Source organism: Medicago truncatula, chromosome 3, assembly GCF_003473485.1.
Source record: "Medicago truncatula cultivar Jemalong A17 chromosome 3, MtrunA17r5.0-ANR, whole genome shotgun sequence".
NCBI lineage: Eukaryota > Viridiplantae > Streptophyta > Magnoliopsida > Fabales > Fabaceae > Medicago > Medicago truncatula.
The window spans coordinates 23,684,872-23,707,303 of NC_053044.1; the positions used below are offsets into that span (position 1 = coordinate 23,684,872).

At 33.9% G+C, this 22,432-nt stretch overlaps 2 protein-coding genes across 2 annotated transcripts; one reads left to right on the forward strand and one right to left on the reverse strand.

Moving 5' to 3' along the window:
- Positions 1-1,005: 1,005 nt before the first annotated feature.
- LOC25488951 (uncharacterized) lies at positions 1,006-16,279 on the forward strand. Its single transcript, XM_013604343.3, has 13 exons — positions 1,006-2,190; positions 2,734-3,481; positions 5,007-5,502; positions 5,748-5,899; positions 5,981-9,316; positions 9,431-9,643; positions 10,584-10,787; positions 10,909-11,112; positions 12,518-12,679; positions 13,307-13,657; positions 14,738-15,173; positions 15,307-15,403; positions 15,894-16,279. The coding sequence occupies exons 1-13, from the start codon at positions 1,091-1,093 to the stop codon at positions 16,093-16,095; spliced, it is 7,701 nt and encodes a 2,566-aa protein (XP_013459797.1). The 5' UTR covers positions 1,006-1,090; the 3' UTR covers positions 16,096-16,279.
- Positions 16,280-16,835: 556 nt separating this feature from the next.
- On the reverse strand, positions 16,836-20,093 carry LOC25488952 (reactive Intermediate Deaminase A, chloroplastic). Its single transcript, XM_013604344.3, has 6 exons — positions 19,811-20,093; positions 18,571-18,689; positions 18,412-18,456; positions 17,928-18,001; positions 17,792-17,841; positions 16,836-17,198 (listed from the first exon to the last, which is right to left on the reverse strand). Exons 1-6 carry the CDS (start codon positions 19,992-19,994, stop codon positions 17,104-17,106), a joined length of 567 nt encoding a protein of 188 aa, XP_013459798.1. The 5' UTR covers positions 19,995-20,093; the 3' UTR covers positions 16,836-17,103.
- Between the last annotated feature and the right edge of the window lie 2,339 nt (positions 20,094-22,432).

The following is a 22,432-nucleotide window of genomic DNA, read 5'->3' on the forward strand; positions in this document are numbered from 1 at the left end:
ACAAACTCATATCACACAAGTTAATAGCATACGACGACAAAATGCACACAAATAATATGATAAAATTTAAGTCACCGAAATACTCATGCTTTCAAATCTGCAACATTGACGCCCAAATCATTTATTGAATTTGTAATTGACTGAAATCGATCTTTCAATAGGATTTAAATGAACACCGCGACAAGACGCAAAATCAAACGCCGTACAAGACGACGAACAACACAACACCTCACTTAGACGATGAAATCACAAAAAACACAAAAGGAAAAACTTGATATATGTTAAAATCACTTATTTATATTGAAAAAAAGGGGAAAAAGAGGGAGAGGGGTGATTCTATGTCAAAAATGACATAAAACCACCCCTACTTGATGAATGAAGGAGAAAGAAATTTAAAAGGAAGTTGAAGTTTCTCTCACAAGAAAACTAGGGCCGACTTCATTTCCCGTCTATTTTGAGCTAGATATTACTACTATAATCTTTACACGATATATGTGTATTCTCATGTATATAGGAATTTGTATTAATGTTTTTAAAATCAGATCGTTCGGTTCAACGAATCACACCAAAAATATAGATTGGTGTCCGTCTAAGCAGAGGTGAAAAACTAAAATCCAATATAATTTTTTATTTTATTTTAGAGGAAAATACAATATAATTAAAAACTACTTTTAATCCTTATAAATGTATTTTTTTTTTATGGTGGTCGGAGTTCGAACCCAAACCTTACATATTTTATACATTGTCTATATCAACAGAGTTATGTTCACGAAGACTTATAAATATGTTTAGTTCTACTAGTTTGAAGCTCAACTAATTTGAGCTAAATATTAAGAAGTTGAAAGATACAAGTTTAAATTTATCATTAAAAAGTAACAAAAATTATATTTATCAGCGTGACACTGATGACGCGACAACATAGCGCCAAATGGCAAGGTCCAGTCATCAAAATTCATTCCACGTAAGCTGGTTTTGATTGACTTCTCTTCCCAAACCCTTCTAAAACCCTAAACGGCGGATTAAATCATCATCATATAAATTCGCAGCTTACGCTTTCACCGGCAGCGATTCGAAACTCCACGAAGCACCCATGGAAGCCGCTAGTTACGACGGCGCTACTCTAAACTTCGAATCCAAAATCAGTTACGAAGCAAAACTAAAAGAACTTCTTCACAGAATCACTTCACCGGAAATTAAACTCTGTTCATCCGCCACAAAAGAGTTCAAAAGCCTCTTAAAAACCGAAAACAGTTCGAAACTTCTTCGCGGTTACGTTACCGCTTCTCCGAAATGCTCCGAGTTAATCGAAGCTTGGAAGTTACGACAAGGTAGACAAGGTTTACATTACGTTTTAGAGTTAATTTCAACATTATTCAGTCACTCTGATGGTAAAACAGGTTTAAACGGTGTTGTTAAGGATTTGGATACATTTGCGCGGTTAATTGTTACGGATTGTTTGAATGATTTGTATAAGGAGTTGAATTGTAAGGAATTGAAGAGGCAGAAAGCGGTTTTGTTGCTTTTAGCTTCGATTGTGAGGCGTGGGAATAGTTTAGCTAACGAGGTTGCCAAGAGTTTTGATTTTAAGGTTTCAGGATTTGCGGCATTGGCGAAGAGGAGGAAAAAGGAGAGGGATGGGAAGAGGGAGTTTTTGTTGAGGAAATCGTTTGTTGGATTTGCAATGTCGTTTTTGGAGGTAGGGAAACCAGGGTTGTTGCGTTGGATTTTGCAGCAGAGGGAGATGTATTCCGGTGTGCTGCGTGGATTGGAGGATGATGATGACGAGACCGTTATTTTTGTTTTGGAGACGTTGAAGGATTGTGTACTTGTTGAGGAATCGTTGGTGCCGCCGGGGTTGAGGAGTGTTTTGTTTGGGAGTGTGACATTGGAGCAGTTGGTTGGTATTTGTGGGAGGGAAGGTGGTGGTGATGCTGCTAAGATTGCTTTTGATGTTCTGGTTTTGGTTTGTACGGATCCGAGTAATGGGTTGATGCCTGATTCGAAGAGGAGGCCGCATCCGTTGAAGGGTAATTTGAAGAGGATGATGGATTTGTTGAAGAAGATGTGGCCTGCTGAGGTTCAGTATCATAGGGATTTGCTTTTGGCTATTGTTAATGCTAGACCTACTTTTGGTTTGTTGTATTTGAAAGAGTTTCCTTACAATGTTGAAAACTATAAATCTTCTTCATGGTTAGTATTGCTTATATGCATTTTTATATGTCCTTGTATCTATTTTTATTTTTATATTGTATGTCTGCATTTGGATTCGCTTATGAAACTTATTTACTGACATAAGCACTTGACATGGTGTTTGAGAGAGCTAATGGAAACAGTTTATGACATGTTCATATGCTGTTTTCGGCTAATTTTGACAAGCTCGCTAGGATATCTTATGAAAACAGCTTATAGCTTACTTGTAAATAGTTTGAATATATTTTCTTTTTTGAGTGTACAGATAGGTAATATATTATCGTATAAGCACTTAATTACGTTGTTTATCCAAACCGACCTTATATGTATGATTAATATTATGCTGTTTATCCAAACAGACCCTATATGTATGATTGATATTAGCAACATACATAGTTTAAACCCACTAAACAACTAGGGTTCATTTGGGACTAACTACGAGATTTTTTTTTTATCTACTTGTCATTGGTTTTGCTAGCATTTTCTCTTGCATGCATATGTTTCCATTCCATAGGCTTTGTTTGATTGTGAATGTGTTTGCAGGATTGCTGCGATATCTGTTGCAGCTGATTTGGTTTCTTCAATCAGCAGTGGCATTTCCAAGGAATTTGATAATTCCCAGTCAAATGGTCCTCCCTCGATTGACAACATGGATTTACTTGACATTGTGAAATGTTTGTTTCCTCGTCCATTCAGCAGGTCAATGTTTAACAAGGGATTGCCTCATGCTGACACTTTTGTTAAACATGGTACTCTAAGGCTTCTTCTGGAGTTATTGAAACTGCTGGACTCTCTTTTTGGTGGTTTGAACCATAATTCTAGTTCATCAGACAATACATTGATGCAACATATGGTATCTGTCAAGCAAGAAATTCAGAATTACGTTCAACCATATCTTCCTGATTTGCAGGTTTTATTAAATTTACTCTCCTCTTTAGATGGCTGTTATGAATCCCATAACTCAAGTTTGAAGAGAAATGCATGCCATCATGAACATGATGAGAATAGTAGAAAGAAGTTGAAAATGGATACTTCTGAGACTGACATAGATATAATTGTTGGTGGGATAAATTCTGCTCCAAATATTGATTTGATTGGTAACAGTGGAACAGTTAACAGTGGAACAGTTGACAGTGCACTTAAAGAAGATGCACTGGATGATGTAGAGGATCTCATGAATAGCATTGGGGAAATGTGGGATTTGGATCTTCATTCCATGGATATTAGCACCCTGAAGGATGCAGAATCATACTTACTGTCTAAACTGCTTGATGCTCTCAGATATTATCATGTATGTTCAATTTTTTTTCTTCATGTTTGTTTATTTGAGCTTTTGGAAGCACTAACACTGTTAGTCTACAATGTAATAGGAATGGGAATATACCTTGTGATAAAACATGCAATAAGAGAAAGAAAATGCAAATGAATTATTTGATTGTTTCGATGATATACATCTCTTCCTTTAGGTTGTTTCTGTTTGTACGGTATAGGTTGGTATCTGTAAAATTAGGTAGTTTTGTGTACTAAATAAATGGTATTTTTCTAAGTCACCTTATATTATTTGAGGTTTTGATGGAGGCTAGGTTTCTGTATTTAGGTGGTGATTGGAGAAGAGTGCTGTCTATTTAAAGAGAATTGTAAAAATATACCTCTATGACTTAGTTTCTTAAATGCTTGTGATCTATCACATTCAATGATTTTAGAGACTAGTTTTTTGCCCTTCGCCTATCTTTCGAGTCATCTATTACTTTAAGCTTTTAGACTGTACTGGTTCGTGACATTTATTTGGTTCTTCTTTAACAATATATTGTTGACCATGTGGCATAGAATAGCTTTTACTAGAGAGGAGTCTTCTGTTTGTTTCTTTCTTTTTCTTTTCTCCTTATGTTACCCAAAAGAAACTATAGTGCTGATTAATCTGCCACTTACGAGTTGTTGATTTTGTAGACCTCAATTTACCTCTATGATTTTATCTATTGGAGCTTGTGATCTTTATAGAGATTATATTATATATATGTACTCTCATTTCGTTTGTTAAAAACTTATAGTGTCTTGGCTACTACCTTACATACTCATTCACTTATCTATTTGTGCTGATTCTGATTTAACTTGTTTAAGTGGTATTTCTCATAAACCATTACTACATGCCATGGGTAGTTGGTGTGTGTGCCATATATAGTTTTCCTTTTTTTTTTTTTTTTTTTTTTTTTTTTAAAAAATAAAATAATATAATCTAAAACTAAAAATTATTTAATATCCCACCATGGTTTGTGCTCATAAATGCCTTTTTATATTCTAGTGATTTGCCCCCTGTATATTAGCCTTGCTGCATGTTTCATTTGTTTAAATTTACTCTTTAATTGACACTTAAAGCTAATATTTTACACCTATGTAGCACTTTGCAATGCTGTAAACCTTCAATTTAAACCAGACATGAGTTGAAATTTAGTTTTTTTCTTTGTTTACTACAAAATGGCAATAAAGAATTACCTCATTGCCTCTGTATGCGTTTAACAAAATGGTGATAAAGAATTACCTGCCTCTGTATGCCTTTAAAGTGTAAATTCTAATAAGCACTGAGGGTATTCTTTTAAATATTAACCGTTGACTATCCGATAAAATTTAAAGTGAAATTTGTGTTGTTGTTTTTATGCAGTTGTTGCACTTGCTCCTTTCCTACGAATGTCTCCTTAACTAGTGAAGGAAACAATGTCTGGTGTCATAGTTATTATTTATATATCGAAACTCATTTATTTTCGCAACTAATGCAAATATGTATGAAGTTATCTTATATTTGGCTTATTTTTCTTTTGCAGCGGACTTTGCCTTCCACTGTGGATCAATCGTTTGATTCTTTTAAAGGTCTTCTTAGAAACCCATTAGAGTTAACAAGTCATCTGCAAGTCTCACTGTTGTCTTTGCTTGTAGAATATATTCAATGGTGTCCAGAGAATGAAATTCCCATAAGAACTCCAGCCATGTTGTACAAATATCTACAGCCATTCATTAAATTGTTTATGTTTTCACCAATAACCAAGACAAGGAATTTAGCATACAGGTTGGCTGTGGCAGCTATGTTCAGTACTGGTGCTTTTGACGGGAACCTTCATGAGATACATACATGGTTTTTGTTTATACCAGGTTATCAAAGGGAGCAATCCCCGGTTAATATCTTGAAGGTGGATGTTTTACAGAGTTTGACTTCGTTTGTCATAACATTCTTATGTGATGCTGTTTCTACACTTGGGAATAACTTAGTAAAATATTGGAATATCCTTATGAATTATATACATTCTTTTGAAGGTGATAAAGGTAATTGACACAAATACTAATATTGGTTCTATTGTATTTTTTTTATCCCTCCTGTTTAATTCATTTGATCAGTGTGTGCCCATTGGATTATAACTCAAAAGCTCATTTTTCTTAGTCACAGTATCCAGTAATGGTCTTGTATTTTGGCATTTCTTGGAAAATGATAACATATGTAGGCAAAATTTTGGAGAAACTCTTGGCTCATTATCGCTATGCTGAACTAGTGGTTTTCAATTTCATTGCAGATTTACAACCTGATTTTAGTCCTTTTATCATATGTGTACTGGAGAAGTGTCTAAAGGTGATCCGATCTAAGTCAGGATCCTGCTCGTTGCCAAAAAAATCGATGGTATTATTATACACTTGCAATACAGTGAAATATCTCTTGCAAACCCAGGTATGTACATAATTGGATTTTTTTAGTTATTTAGTCTTCTTGCAGTTTGTGCATGTCTAATATTATATATTTTTTTGATAGGTCAATGCTGAATTGTTATCTTCTGTAGTTAGTGCAGACTTGACTGAGAACTTTGGCAGCAATTATGAATACGATGAAGTCTTTCCTGAGTGGAAGCCTCTAAAGAACTTGTTGAACTTTGTGGAGGGCATATCACACCAACAAAATTGTTGCCTTTTCTCTGGAAAAAAGGAATATGTCCTTCCTGATGGTTCTTTGGGAAGTGCACTTTGTGATGTAAATAGATTATTAGGTGGCGGAGATGGTCATCAGTTGGCTGAAACAGCTGTAGCTTTCATATCGTCCATTGTATGTGAAAATACTGATAAAACATCCACAAATCTACCGTCGGGTGTGGTCATTCTAAGTGATTTACTTGATGTTCCTTTCCCTATCTTATCATCAATATTTTTTCTGGATTATAGTGTTCTTGTCCATGCTTCTAAGATGTGGCCTGTGATGTTTTATGCTGGCTTGGATATGGCCATATCTGATCTGGGTAGTGATAGTCGAAGTGCTGCTCCTATTGAGACATCTGATCTTACATCTTGTCCAGACTCTCTAACTTGTAGCCAACTGTTGGATGCTTCTGATACCGATGCTGATGCCGATGCATTTAGTATCCTTCTAAAACAGACACCTTTCCATGTGATATTACCGGCAATGATGTGTATGAATGGTCATTACTCATCAAAGCTTTCTGAGATGCAAGAGCTTAATTTCAAAAAAAACATGCAAGAGCTTCTGCTACATAAATCATGTGAATCCATTTCTGGCTGCTCAGTCCTTCCCAATCTGCAGCTTGTGCTGTTCTGGACTCATCAGATTCAGTTAAGTCATGAAGTTATCCCATTAGCTGAAATAGAACAACTTTTGAATCTCTGTGTTATTCTTGTACAGAATTTATTAGCGCAATTATTTGTTCCAGAAAGTGGTTCTGACTTGTCTGTAAAAAACTCGTCTTTCTCTTCAACAAGTCATTACATTCAAAAAGTGATTAAAACCATTTTTTGTCATCCTTCTGTTCTGATGTCGTTATCCTTTTCTTTGGAAAATTGCCAAAACATTTCAAATGGAAATACAGGAACCGGCTTTGATATCCTAAATGTACTATCCAGTGAGGGGTTTACAAAATTTGGTAATCCAATTTTAAACATATTGACAATGACCCTAAACAACATGTGGTCGTTATTAGGTTCCCACTTTCATGGATCAAAAACTCAAGATGTCGCTATTAATTTTGTCAAAATCTTTAAAAGCCTTCAACAGAAGCTGTTTCTGGATGTCAAGGAAAGATTTGAGCTGTGCATTGGTACTAAAGATACGACACATCTTCTTCCAACACTGTATGTGTTACATACTTTGCATAAGTTTTTATCCCCTTTTCAGCTCCTTGAATTAGTAGATTGGATGTTCAAAAGAGTCGAGATGGATGAGTTGCCAATTATGCCGTCCTTTTTATCTGTTGGATGTTCCGTAGCTGCTGATGCTTTCAGCTCTTTGTCCTTTTATTTTCAGCAGTCCAGTGGAAACAGGGTACCGTATGAGTTGTTTTGGGAAATGGGTGAAAACAATGTGAAAGCTGATATTTTTGAGCAGATCTACAGCAAGGTGATTGACTTTTCTGTAAAATATGAAATAGATTGTGCGGACAGATGTTTGCATGAAGCTGTCAATGCTTTGTATAAGCAGAAAAATATGCAACAAGAAACTTTTCATCCTATGCTGTTGGCTGTGCGAAAAATTATAATGAGTACTCCTGTGAAAATGCTTTCTCTTTGCCTGTACAAAATGAATGCAAAGAAAGTTAAATTCTTACATATTCTCACTGAACTGAGCTCTCTGCATTCATTAGTATTTGGGCATTTATTTTTGGGTATAGTGAATAGAAGTTTACATCATGATGTTGGGGTTACAGGAGCCATTGATGTAAATCTTTCTGAAGATCAGTTTATACTGCTTCTTCCAACCTCCTTATCATATTTGAGGTTGATTTTTAAGAGATTTGGGGATCTGAATCACGGAGATTTTAAACAGATACCTAACTTCTATTCAAAAATCTTTTTAAAAGGTTTTAGTCAGTGGAAGAGCTTTTTGTCAAAAGACCTATTTGAGGAAGAGTATGGAGAATCCATGCCATCATCTGTTCAAGAACTTCTCTGTCTTACTGATTGTAGTCTCCTTGGAAAATCAATTCATATGTTGCAGTATCACTTTGCTCTTAATGGAGATTCGCTGAAACTGAAGAAGCGACTAAAGCTTTTCAAATCCATTTTCCCTAAATTATCCTCACATGATGAGCTGATGGATTGTGATATTCAATTTATGGATAGTTATTCTCTTCGCCAGTCTTTTAACATAATTAATCATGTTGTTGCAAAGATATCACTTTGTAAAATGTTACTGTTTCATGAAGAAGTGGGTGGGGATTTGAAAAAGGTTGGTGAAGAAATGCAAAGAAAATTGGAAGCATCTAGGATGCATTTCATAAACGTTTTGGTGGACATTTGGCAGCTTATTGTTCAGAAATTTTCTTTAACATCTGATCAGTTGGGAACTGGGAAAACCATAAACATTTCATTGCTACATAATCACTTGGAAGTTTTTGTGTTAACCAACATTCTTGAGTTGGCTGTAGAGATGCAAAATGATCTTATTCAATCACAATCGATTCCATTCCTTGAGCAATTAATCAGATCTGCTCTTCTCTATAGGTTCAGTGATCCTTTGACAATGAAAACCCTCCAGGTTCTGGTGACTCGGCTCAATGAGGGGATGCTATCATATGATTTATATCTTCAATTATTACTTGCTCACTCTCAGTTTGCTCCCACTCTCCATTTAGTGCGCAGACCAGCTGGTTCCTTTTTGAAGCCTGTATCTAGCATTCTGAAATGTATTGCCATTCCTTCTCTTGACCACTCTGAAAATAATAAGAATCACAAGGAGCAAACAACCAAGCTCTCTAAAGGACCACTGGAAATTGTTAAATTGCTTTGGATACTCTTATGGACAAAGGCCCGTCACACTGGTTTAGATTCTCAAAATGACATTGGCATAAATTTAAAAGAACTGCATGCACTACTGCATCATTCTTATGGTTCAACACTCAGTGAGATTGATTTGGCTATATACAATGTGATGAAACAAATTGAGTCTGTGACTGGATCATGCCCTCAGAATGTAGAGTTAAATTCCGAAGCAATTGAGGAATGGACTAGAAGTCGGCAAAGGGACAACTTTCCAATTGACCCGGACATATGTGTGTCAACAGTGCTGTATTTTCCTTATGACAGAAGTATTTCTGATGAAGTGCCATCTGTGAACAAGATTGAAACTGACAATGTCAGGAAAAAGGTTGTAACATATGTTTTAAGTTTTCTACCTAAAGCAGTGCTTCCTCCTTGTAGTTTTTGTGCTTGTTCTCGTTTTGTTCCATCACTTTAACTAACTATTCAACATCCTACGCAGATACATTTTTCTCATGTTGAACTTAGAGAGCGTTATGATCCCGTATTTATCTTGCAATTCTCAATTCATGGCCTGTCTAAAGCATTCATAGAGCCTGTAGAGTTTGCTGGATCAGGGTTGCTTGCAATTGCATTTGTTAGCATGTCTTCTCCAGATCATGGAATACGAAGATTAGCTTATGCGACACTTGATAAATTTAAGAAAGCATTAGAGGTTGGTAATGAAGTTATCAGTTTATGCTTATTGTTTTCTTACCATTCTATAAAATTTTCTTTGGGGAATGTCAATTTTTTTTTTCCAATGTTTTGATATTGAATTAGTAATTTATTTATTTGTATTTGATTGATTTTTCTTTTAACCATGTGTGTGAAAAGCTACTTTCTTAGGGAATAATCTGGTTTGAGTTGGGGAGTGTTGACTCCCAGGAGCAGTTTCTAATGGTACATTTCAAATGTTATGGGAAGAACATGAATGCCAAATATTTTTTCGCTAGTGCATATTTTTGGGTTTTTTGGAATATATCTGCACTTGGTTAATTGGTTATTTTTCCATTACATCTGCTTTGATATTGGATCATGCATGCTTATAACTTCTCTTTGGGTGTTTTGCTCATGTTGTTTTAGGAAAATAAATTCTTATTCATAATAAGAAATTGGTCATGGTTTACCGACTTCTATTAGAAAGCCATCTTAGGACCTCTTTCCGTTTCACCACTAATTACAAAAGATCACCTTGTTTCACTTGATTTTATTTTTAAAAAAATTGTATAAAAAATGTTAAAAACAACAAATGCTATTTTCAGCATTTCCTGTATAATCAAGGTTTATCTTTTTTAATTTTCAGTGAAGATAAAAAATGAAAACACCAAACATTTCTTTATCTTGTCTGTTTAACAAAATTTATTCTTCCGACATAAGCTTATGGAAATAGTTCAATTAGAGCATTGTATACTAGGAGCAAGTGGGAGCCTCTTAAGATGCCTAGAAGCCCAAACTCGTGCAAAGCCAAGGCCAATTAGAGCATGCAAAAACATTTGATTGGCTTCAATGATATTCAATACTTATATCAGATTCATCATTTTATGCATGTGTTTGTCGCACATTTATTCGTTTTTGACAAATTATGATTGATCAACAATCAAAATGTTTTACAGAAGTGCCAAAAGAGGAAGGATGTAATGGGACTTCGGCTTCTAATGAATTCTGTTCAAAACAGTATAGAAGAGCCATGGCAAAGAATCCCATCAGTTATTGCTCTGTTTGCTGCAGAGGCATCTTGTGTATTGTTAGATTCATCACATGATCATTATGCAGCTATAAGTACATTTTTGATACAGTCTTCTAAGTTCAATATGAAGGTAAATATCTGTGGTCTTGAAATTTTCTTTCATGAAGCTTTTTTTTTCCTTTTCATTTACATAAAACTTATGCTTTGTAAGGAATAATTATTTTGTAAGTTTCATTTGCTTCCATCTGTAGGTTGTACCTCTGTTTGATAACTTCATTTGGAGTTCATCCGTCAATTTCAAAGCAGAGAGATCTTGGATACTTCGGCTAGTATATGCAGGGCTGAACTCAGATGATGATGCTATGATATATATCAGGAATTCTATTCTTGAGAATCTAATGAGCTTTTATCTCTCTCCTCTCTCGGATGTTGTGTCAAAGGACCTGATCTTTGAAGTAAATACAAATTCCTAAATTTTCCCATTTTTATATTGCATTATATAACTTAAATTGTTGTCACGTTCTGGTTGGCGTTGCAGAAAATGTCAGAACTGTGTTTCCGCCCAAACCGAACTTCATGAATTTATCATATAGCTTAATTGTCAAATTTTGGATTGAATTGTTAATCAGAGTGTCATGTTTTTAAACTGTTGAATCAAATCATAAATTTTATGATTCACAAGTAAAAACCAAAAATTAACAGGTCTAAATTAATTTACACAATAAGTTATCCAGTAAATTTTTTAATCTTATAAAGGAAGTATTGACTTCATCCCATAGCAGTTTCTAAACAGCAGCATTGTAAGAAAATATTTTGTATAAAAAATGGCAACCTTTTCCAATTATCAGCACCAAGTAACAGAATGTGTTGCACACTGAAGGGAATAGAAATCCTTATGATGTTATGTTACTACTTTTCATCTTTCCCTGGGAGGATATCTTATTCTATCCCTCTTGTCTTTTCTAATCTTTTGGCTTCTCTCTAAAGTCTAAATAATATTCCTTTCCACTTCTCGCTGTCCATTCAACCCTTCCAAAAATAGTTTAACTTTGAGTCAGCCAGCAGTTATCACCAAACTTTTTCTGGCTGAGAATGAGCATATTGGTAAGTATCTAAGCTCTTGGGGAGCCCTCCCTTAAAGCTAGTTATCAAGGGGGAAGAAGCAAGCCACTTAAATACTCCACTGAACATCCCATACGACTCGATGCGGTACTTCGGTCATTATGTAAAAACCAAGTCCCTATCACATGCCTATGTATGATGCGTAATAATGAGATTGCTTAAGGACTTGATAAATTTTGTGGAACAGCTGGTCAAAAGTAGAGCACACTAATTTACATGTCAACACCCTAAATGTATTCATTTAGGGAATTAGGATTCTGCTAAGTTATTGTGGCGATCTTATTAAATGTTTGCTTATTTCAAAGAGGTTGGCTGCTTTCTAGAACCAAATAATGTGTTTCTGCTGTTGCTGAACCTGATCTTTATACTTCAAAACCACCAGTTAGGTCAAAGCACAAGGAATATTATTTTTAGTATCTATTAGCACAGTGTTCCATAGTGTCAAGGATAACATCCTTCTCCTTTAAGAAATGCTGGCATCCATGGTGTCAATGTGTTTGTGTTCTAAACTTGTTCAATGTGTTCGAGTGTGACTTGCCTACTCGAAAGAGCAGTTAAAGGGCGATATGATTCATATGAACTTGTTGGTTGGACTCCATCAAATACCCAATTTAAATTGTTTGGGGTGCTATCCTGTATGATGAAATCTGCATTTTACCTGAGATTATTACTTTGCCTGTGTTCTCCTTTGAGTATCTTCTACCAATATAATGTATGGCTTTCTTATTTCCTGTGTAGGTGATAAAGAAATCTATTAAAGTCCAAAAGATTGCTCGTCATCTAGTGAAACGCTGTTCTTTATTTTCATGGTTATCATCTCTGATCTCAGTTGCGAGAAGGGTTGGGCTTAATGCAGATGAAAATAGATTTTTCTTGAAGCATGTATTGGTAGTATTGAAGGTAAGTGCTTAATTTTTTAATCAGTTTACAGTTCCTGTTGGAGGGAACCAGGTGCTCGTTCTGACTTCCTGACTTGCACCATTTGTTTTTCTGGTTTTATTTGTCAATGCTTTCCTGATTTTCATTTTCAAATTGTTGGGGGGTTTGTATACTCTAACTTGAAAATTTATTATTTTCGAGTGGTTGTGTGGCGAAGTTCTACACTACACACTTTGACCTAGTAAGAAACGGCATTGTTGTTGGTTTTGTTCATTGAGCTAGATGCTGATTAGGGTAAGACTTGCAGTTTGATTCTTTAAATCCAATTTTTTCCAAATTGGAAGTTCAAGCAAGTTTACATGTCTTTTGCTCTTGTGCCTTGTTGAACTAAATTTGGCACCTAAGATTGATCATGCAACTTCATCTTGATTTTCATGGTGGTCCAAATCATTTAACTCTTATCTGAAGGTCTAGCTGTTGTTCTGTACGCATAATATTGAAGTAGCTTTGATGTCACAAATTATTGCCATGCCTAAAATTGTTCGTCGTAGCTTTTATTTATGTGACCTATTTTTATTTTTATGTATTACTATGTATTTTTATTTCAGTTTTCTTTTACACAGAATGCTCATAGCCTTTATTATTTAGGTTGTCAATGATGTTATTTCATCTGGAAGCATGTCCAAGTGGTTGCAAAATCATGGCTTTGAGCAACTCATGGAGCTTTCATCTAATCTATTCAGTGTTGTACTCCATGATGTAACAATGACAGATGAAACTGTGGGATTAGTTAATCCTTTTCTACAAATGATAGTGTCGGTGTTGAAGTTCTCTCAAAAAAGGGAAATATGTCAGTCACATTTCACCTTATCAATTCAGGGTTTATATCAGATATTCCAGGCTGGCAGTGTGTGTAATCAGGCTACGAAAGGAATTAATCCAGATTTATCTCTTGAAGCCATACTTATGAGTGCACCTCCTACTTCCATTTTCTTAATGGTACTTTCATTCATCCCCTTTCTTTCTGGTACAAAATTGTGCTATAATTTATAAATATGGTTGTCAAAGGTATAGAAGCAATCAATTTTGGATAGTATTTGATATTTTATTAGATTTTTAGCTGTGCAGAAGTGCTATTGGTTTTTGCTATAGTTTATTCATTGGTTGTCAATGATGAAAATGATACCTGAAGATGAATATAATAAATGACATTCACTGAAACATACAAAAACATATAAAGTTGAGCATATGCTATATACTTTAAGTACCTTGCACTATATATAGTAAATATTTTATATCATACTATTGTAGAAGAGTTAATTTTGAAAATATCATTTGTAGTTGTTTTTATATTTGACTTGTTTATGGTGGTTTTTTCTCATGCTAGAATATTAAACGTGTTTCCTTGGTGAAATCATATATATCAGCTTACAGCTTTAATTTCAATTAAACCAAGATATCTGTTTAATTGCTAGAGTTAAAGAGTCCCAAACCGGATGGCCTGAACATATGTTTATAAGTGGGGGAAATCCTCACCTCACAAGCCGTTTTTGTGAGGTGGTGATAGGCCCAACCACAATTCTAAAACATATAAAGTTGAGCATATGCTATATACTTTAAGTACCTTGCACTATATATAGTAAATATTTTATATCATACTATTGTAGAAGAGTTAATTTTGAAAATATCATTTGTAGTTGTTTTTATATTTGACTTGTTTATGGTGGTTTTTTCTCATGCTAGAATATTAAACGTGTTTCCTTGGTGAAATCATATATATCAGCTTACAGCTTTAATTTCAATTAAACCAAGATATCTGTTTAATTGCTAGAGTTAAAGAGTCCCAAACCGGATGGCCTGAACATATGTTTATAAGTGGGGGAAATCCTCACCTCACAAGCCGTTTTTGTGAGGTGGTGATAGGCCCAACCACAATTCTAAGACACAACAAGATACACCAGCTTGTGCAATTTTGCATGTTATTTCTTTTTTTCTTTGTTTTTTCCCCTACATATTTGTTTTCAACCAGTGGTCTCTGGTGGTTCTTGCGTATGAATAACCACTCTTGTATGTATACAGGATGAGGAAAGGCTTCAGAATTTTATCACCTGGGCAATTACAACTGCTTTAGCGTCAGAGTCTAAACAAAGGCTGAGGTCTAATGAGTCTCGCTTAATTGTTAAAACAGAATTAGGGGAAGAGTCTCATGATGACACATTAGTGTCAAAATTTTTGCGTTGGTTAACAGCATCAGTAATCATTGGGAAGCTTCACCAGAAATCCAATGATACATATTCAGTGTTTTCTGAGACAAATACACTAGAATCCCTGCATTCTTTACTGGTGCATGTAGAAAATACATCGAGACAAAGACATGATATTAATACTGATTGTGAGGAGTTGCTTGCCTCTACAATTTTCTATCTCCAACTGCTTCCTGGTATAAATCAGGAACTGCTACCATCAGTTTTATCTGCTCTCTGTCTCCTGACTTTTGGTGCCTCTAACATATCAGGTACCCTACTTTATATCTATACATTCAATATGGTTTCCTAAGTGCAGTTGTGGTGATAGGTCAGAGTTGACTATTCAATTAGATATTTGTATTTTGTCCATATATTTATGTTTTTTTTTTCGTCATTCTGTAGTGGGAAGAACTGATTTATTGCAAGACTACAATACTTTCATATCATCAAACTCTTCAAGGGTACGATGCCCTCCCGAAGCTAATCCGGCTTGGAGATGGTAAATATCTCAACCTTTCTTGTCTCCCTGGTCTGTAATTATAATGTTAAATAAGGAAAAAGTAATTATTCAGTTGAGTTTTTATATTTCTTGGGTGACATCTGATTTTTTTTCTAATACCATGGGGCGGCACCAAATTGCTCAGGTTAAAATTTAGCCGGTTTTTCAATTTTCGAACTGTCTTCTTTAACAGCATCCCTATAATGTGGAATTTTCTACTCATAACCTCAACCATCGGATTTTAGTTTTGATCATCAGCATGTGAAATTAGGAACATTTATTTCTTAAAAAGTTAACTGGCATAAAATTAGCAGTACCTTCTTACTGTTTGGTGAACTTGATTCATTTATACTTTATTTATACATCAGAAAGTGAATTACCTAGAAAGTGTATATTTTTATGCTACCACAAAAATAAAATCTGATTAGACTTTTGGTATATAGCTGTAATTTAAAACAGAGATCTTATTTGACATTTATACTTTGTTTAGGTCATTTTACCGGCCAAGGAAGGATCATTCACTGGAGCTCACTGGTACACAAGCTATGGAGGAATATCATGCTTGCCAAAATCTGTTGGTCATTGTTGCAAATGTGCTTGATGGAAAGAAATTAGAGTCAGCTCGTTTGTCCCCTCTAGATGTAGAGATATCTACCTTAATCCAATGGGAAAAAAGTTTACTAAGAAACTAAGTGCTTATTATAAACCCATTTTTTGGTATGTTGAAAGTGTATCTACCTTAACTCTAGTGAGAATTTATAAAGATCAACCCCACTTTGAATGTGAATATCTCTTTTTGTAAGAATATTGTTATAAAGATTAAATTCAGGAAAAAGGATTTGCTTATTGTGGAAAGCATAATTTCACGAAATTTAAGTTGGCTTTTTTTATGTAAAATTTGATATAAAACGATTTAGATTATTATTTGGAGGGTGAAACAATAGTTTTGCGTGCAGAATTATTTGGTAGATTTAGAGATAAAATTGGGTTTTGATTAATTTATATCAAATTTTATAAGATTTAAAGTGATTGATATATTCTGACCATAAAAAAAAAAAAAAAAAAGTGATTGGTATATAATAAATCATGTTCAATTCAAATATATTGTCCTCGGTGTATGTAAATTAAATGTAGTTTATTTAAATTTGACAATTATCAAATAAATAAATGAGTACGATTTAGTTTTTTAAAAAGTGAATCCACCCACAAGAAAAATAACTCCAAATGTTAAAGGCATTAAGAAGTTTTTAATCATTGTCGCTTATGAAATTAGAAGTAATTAATACCTTTCAATTCAACAATTACTTAGCCCGTGTTTTGATATGAAAAATCTAGGTGGTTGATGATTGTTATGAGAGCTTGATAAAAAATGAGTGCAAAAAACTGTAGTGGTGGAAAAAAAACTACATGTGCAATACACAAACAAGAGCAATTACAACAAAAATCCACGGGACAAATCGCTTTATTATTTGAAATAATGACAGTTAACATCAAACACTTGTTCATGTCACAACAAACTAGAACTCTTTCAATTTCTCTCATTTTCAATGTGCACAATATCTTGAGAGGGAGAGAGAGAGAGAACCATGATTCAACTAGAAAAGACCGAAGTAATCACCAGTAGTTGGATGTGTACTGATATCCCTCTTGTATCATTTGACCTGATTTTCCAGAAGAACTAATTCAACTAAAGGTGAAGCTCACAGTGCTGCTATGCACTCAATTTCAATCTTGGCATCCAACGGCAAGGCAGCTACTTGATACGTGGCACGAGCTGGGGCAGGTGAAGGAAAGTCTGAAACCATTCAAACCACAAGTAAATGATTAGTAAATAATTGTACAAAAAAAAAATGATTAGTAAATAAAATCCACATAAATAGATGAAAATCTTGACACTAGTACTAAGCAAATTCAGAAAGCTGGTGACTAGTGAAGTCTCTTGAATCAGTTTTTGTCTTTCTTACAAAACTTGCATGAATCAAGTTTCATCCTTAGAGTATACATACAAGAACATAGCTTTCGAAGATTAATCTTCAATCACAATATAAAGTAAAAGATTTCCAATCTAAAGGCTAGTTAGCTATAGTACAAGAAATCAGCAGGTAATATATGCCTACAAATTTAGCCAGATTACAGCGCAATATAATGTATATAAGAAATTCATTGGTATGTTGCATATTTAGCACTTTGTACACGTAGTTTTTTCATATTCTGTAATTTTATAAGGATGGGCAATTATTTTGATTGAAAGAATTAAGAAAAAAAGGGTGAAAGTTCAGAGCAGTAATACACACTTATCATTAACACACTCAAACAATCTATTGCATTCTTTAAGAAAGAATGTAAACAATTTCAAGGAAACATCAAACTCTCTACCACAAAACTTACATTTAGCATAGATCTCATTAACTTTCTTGAAGTCCTTCAAGTCGGCCAACCTGGAAGAAATGAATGATGTTAACATAGTCTACTTTTCACCACTCAAATACAAAGCCAAACTAAGGAAAGAACAAATAATTCATACAAAATTGTTGTCTTAACAACTGATGCATAACTGGCACCCCCAGATTTCAGGATCTCCCCCATGTTTTTGAGAACCTGCAATATGTAATTGTTTAAAATGTCATGTGAAAAATCATTCAGTGCACCTTCATGGCAATACAACATCAAGACGGAGTTAGCAGGCATTCTATAGAGTTTTCACAAACATGAAACGATTAACTATCAAGCGTTTTCACTCTTAGCAGCCATTCTAAATCATATCAACTTTTTTATAAAAGTAGAGCAAGAATTTCACATTGCAAGATAAATGAAACTTAATATGATAACAATCATTTAAAGATTTAGGAGTCAAGTCATCCAACGAAACAGCATCTCAAGCCCATAATTTTGGACAATCAAAGCTCGTATGAACAAAGCCAAAGTGAAATAGGACAAGGTACAGATGCTAAGAAAATTCCCACATACTACAACATGAAAGGCTATAGTTCATATTTATAGTCTTCTACCTGCTCAGTCTGATCTTCAACATCTTCCGAGACAAACTTCCCTGTCTGCATTAGAGAACAAAACACTGATTACAAGGACAACATCATGCAGCCAGGATAAATGCACAACTGCACATGTATATAAATATGCTGATAGATTGGAACACTAAATTATCAAACCTCGGGAACAAGACCAAGGACACCTGAGACAAATAGAAGGTTGTTGGCTTTGATTGCTTGAGAATACGGTCCCAATGCTGCTGGGGCTTTTTCTGTCGAAACAGCTTCCTTGTTGATCCCTAAAATCAATCAGAAAGTGATTGACATCACAAGATTTTTGATAGAAAATAAAAAACAAGAGAAAGAATTTTTTTTCTTGCAATGCAGACACCAAGGTCTCTCTTCCTTTGCAACTCTATACCAATATGAATATACTATACAGTTTGAACAAGTATTGATTACAATATTTTGAAAATGTGCACATGAACACCTACAAAAGGTGAGTCCTATGGAGCATTGACATAGACACAGACACGACAATGATACGTCGACGCCAGAAATAATTTGAAAATATGGTATAGTTGAATGTTACCATGTGTGTCAACATCGTATCAGTGTCAAACACGCTTTCAACCTAAAGTGTTGATCGGTGCTACATAGGGTGAGTTTACACACTTCAACTAATGATACTATACATAATTGACAAAAAAATCACAACTGTGACGGTCCACAATAACTGTGCTTCAGTAATTAGCTTATAGATTAGCAACATTTTCACTAAAGTTAAAGGCCCACTTCATACAAATATAAACTTTGAACAAAATTCCCTAGTGCAAAACTAGATAGGAATAAACAATCCTACAAACAAAAAGGGTCCATAAAACCCTGCATTGTATGAGAAAATACACAATTCCATTACAAAAAATGTTGCTTGTGTTCCCTAAATTTTTTGTTGAAGTACAAAGTAGTCCCCAAGCATGAACTTGTTGGAGAATTGAGAACTTTAACAGCATAATCATGTTACCAAGTTAAAAACTTCCAAAGCTAATTCATATAAAAATTAGCATTAAACACATATAACACACTTAATAATTTTAAACACATGGTGATAAAAATTGCTTTTGAGTGGATTGATTGCAGTGTAACAATCAATTCAAGAATGAAAAATTCTAAATTCTAGCTTCAAATTAGAATCAATTCTGAACTCAATATCAATTCTACTCAATTCTACACCTGTAGAATCAAATTTGGATCCTCCAAAATTGAAACCAAACATGCACTAAGATTGAATTAGTTCAAGTAACATTTTCACAGACCAAATGGTATATTAATCAGTGGATAAAATAAAAATAAAAATATTTTTTTGACATGAAATTCTGAGAAAGCGGTGAGAGAAGAAAGTGAAATGATGGGAACTTACGGGTATCAGTGGAAAGACTCATGCAAAGGAAGGGCATAGCGCGCTTAGAAGAAGAGGAACGCAACATGGCAGTGCCGGCAACGGAGACTCCGCCGATTCCGGCGGCCCATGAAGCACGACGGTGGAGAACGGCGGCGTTGATTGGTGGAATGTGGAAGGTCCTTGCTGCACACCATGACGCCATCTCTTTCTCACTAGATTCGCTCAGACACGAGGGAGTTCACGGTCTGTACTAACTACGAAGACTGTAACACACGCAGTGAAATGTTTGTACTTCTTGTTGAGTTTTAACTTTACTAATTGTTTTTTTTGAGCATTGTTGTTGACATATTTGGTTTAACTTAGAAACATAAGTAAATTACTTAAATGTCTTGCCTAGGAAAACTTCGGCAGTTAACTGCCGATTAATTTTAAATCAGAAATTAAATAAGGAAATACACCTAAATTTTCCTTAATTAAATTTAATTCTTTAATCCTTTTAAGGAATTAAACATAATTATTTTTATGATTTCATTCATATAATTTTGTTGTCATAAATAAAGAAATATGAGAGATGAATAATATCTGCAATTGGTAGTTAATGGACCTAAAATGATGATTCAATAAAAAAAAAATGCAACAACAAAAACGTTACAAATGATAGAATAATTATATTTGTAATTATTAGTAATTAATTTCATTGATGTCTGTCATTATTCATAGGTTTGACTAACCAATTATTACTTTATACTAATATTTCAGATATTATTACTTTAATTAACATGAAAAACGCAACAACAAAAAATAAAAATGTTTGTCATCGGTACTTAATGGACCTAAAATGGTGATTCACTAAAAAAAATGCAACAACAAAAAACATTATAAATGATATAATAATTATATTTGTAATTAATTTCATTGATGTCTGTAATTATTCATAGATTTGACTAACCTATTATTACTTTATAATATTTTAGATATTATTCATCTCTCTTTCAAATAATTATATTTGTAATTATTCTATTAATAAAACCTCTTTTTTTTTTTTAGAAATATAATCTCTTTTCTATTACTAGTAAGAAAAGTAATCGAATATGTAATTTTAGGATCTCATATTTCTTCATTTATGGCAACAAAATTATATGAATGAAATCAACAACGTTATAAAAAGAATTATGTAGTAAAGAATTAAATTTAATTAAGGGAAAATTTAGGTGTATTTCCTTATTTAATTTCAGGTTTGAAATTCCTCGGCAGTTAATTGCCGAAGTTTTCCTCGGCAGTTAACTGCAGCCCAGCCGGTTCTTTAAAATTTTGGCAGTTAACTGCCGAAGGGTATTTGGGTAAATTACTCGTGTTTCTCAGCCAAACTAAATGTGTGAACATCAATACTCTTGTTTTTTAGTAGTTAAGATCCTCTCCATTTAAATTTTCCTCCATTTTTACCATTTGGAGAGATATAGACACAAAAGTTCTAGAAAATAATTAATGATAGTGAAACCTATTTAATGACACGACCCACCACCCATTTTATGTGTTTATATCTCTCCAAATGGTAGAAATGGAGAAAAATTTAAATGGAGAGGATCTCAACCCGTTTTTTAGCCCCCTCACATTCCTCATAATTATTTTATGTAACAGGTGAATAGGTTTGATTCATGTTGAATTTTGATCAATTTTCTTCAGGCTTAATTGACCAGAGCTAGTCATTAACTTAATTAATTGTTGGCTTATTACATGCTTTGGTACCTTAACTTATTTTTGAATTTCATTTTGGTCCTCTAAAAGTATCTCAATTTGATCACATAAGTATACATCTGTTTGTCTAAGTGGTCATTTTTGTTAGTTTTTTAATGTCTAAAACTTTTAATATGATTTTAATCATTTGATTGCAGGTCGACTGTATATAACAGTGAACCACCGATATCTAATTTTTTTCCTTTTCTTCATCTCCTTCAATGTTCTTTCTCTTGATCTTCATCATCTTAAACATTATGTTCATAAAATTTGAACAAACAAACCAATAAAAAGAAGAAAAAAAACATGAAATGAAAATTTGAACAAACAACCCAATAATAAAAAAGAAAAAACATCAAATAAAATTATTTTCCTCTCTCTTGCTTGTTGTGTGTCCCTTCCATTTCTCCATACATTCTTCAATGGTTTCTACACCCTTCCATATCTCTCAATACTCTTCTTCCGCTTCTCCTTCCTCCATTTATCAGTAATTTCTTCTCATTCTGCCATTTTTTCATCACTTAATTTTTGTGTGCTAACTTTAAACTTACATAGGAAAATTCAAATCTATGTTGTTGTGGGTTTCATATGAAAAATGCAACATCCAGCTAGTTGGAGTGTTGTTTGATCTTTGTGAGGTGAAGAAGAAGAAAGTTGTTATATGTAAATAAATTGGAGAATCGATTTTGCAATCACCCAAACAGCAAAGTGTGTGGTTCAAATCACGTTTGAGCAGCCAGACTCACGTTTGACAGCATCATATATATAATAATGTATTGTCCTACCAACTGAGCTATGCTCGATGTGGGACCATCATATATATAAATTTGTAAAAAAGAATACATAAGATTGAAATCGCAAAATATAAATTTAAAATAATGGGATTTTAGATTTACCTCTTAGAAA

What these genes read in the sequence shown, in the direction of transcription:
- LOC25488951 (XM_013604343.3), top strand. Translation starts at nt 1,091, where the DNA reads ATGGAAGCCGCTAGTTACGACGGCGCTACTCTAAACTTCGAATCCAAA. An exon ending in ATGCTCTCAGATATTATCAT is followed by an intron (nt 3,482 to 5,006) that starts GTATGTTCAATT and finishes TTTCTTTTGCAG; the next exon opens with CGGACTTTGCCTTCCACTGT. An exon ending in AATTTAAGAAAGCATTAGAG is followed by an intron (nt 9,644 to 10,583) that starts GTTGGTAATGAA and finishes AATGTTTTACAG; the next exon opens with AAGTGCCAAAAGAGGAAGGA.
- LOC25488952 (XM_013604344.3), bottom strand. Translation starts at nt 19,994, where the DNA reads ATGGCGTCATGGTGTGCAGCAAGGACCTTCCACATTCCACCAATCAAC. An exon ending in TTGAAGATCAGACTGAGCAG is followed by an intron (nt 18,002 to 18,411) that starts GTAGAAGACTAT and finishes TACATATTGCAG; the next exon opens with GTTCTCAAAAACATGGGGGA. An exon ending in TAATGAGATCTATGCTAAAT is followed by an intron (nt 17,199 to 17,791) that starts GTAAGTTTTGTG and finishes GAATGGTTTCAG; the next exon opens with ACTTTCCTTCACCTGCCCCA.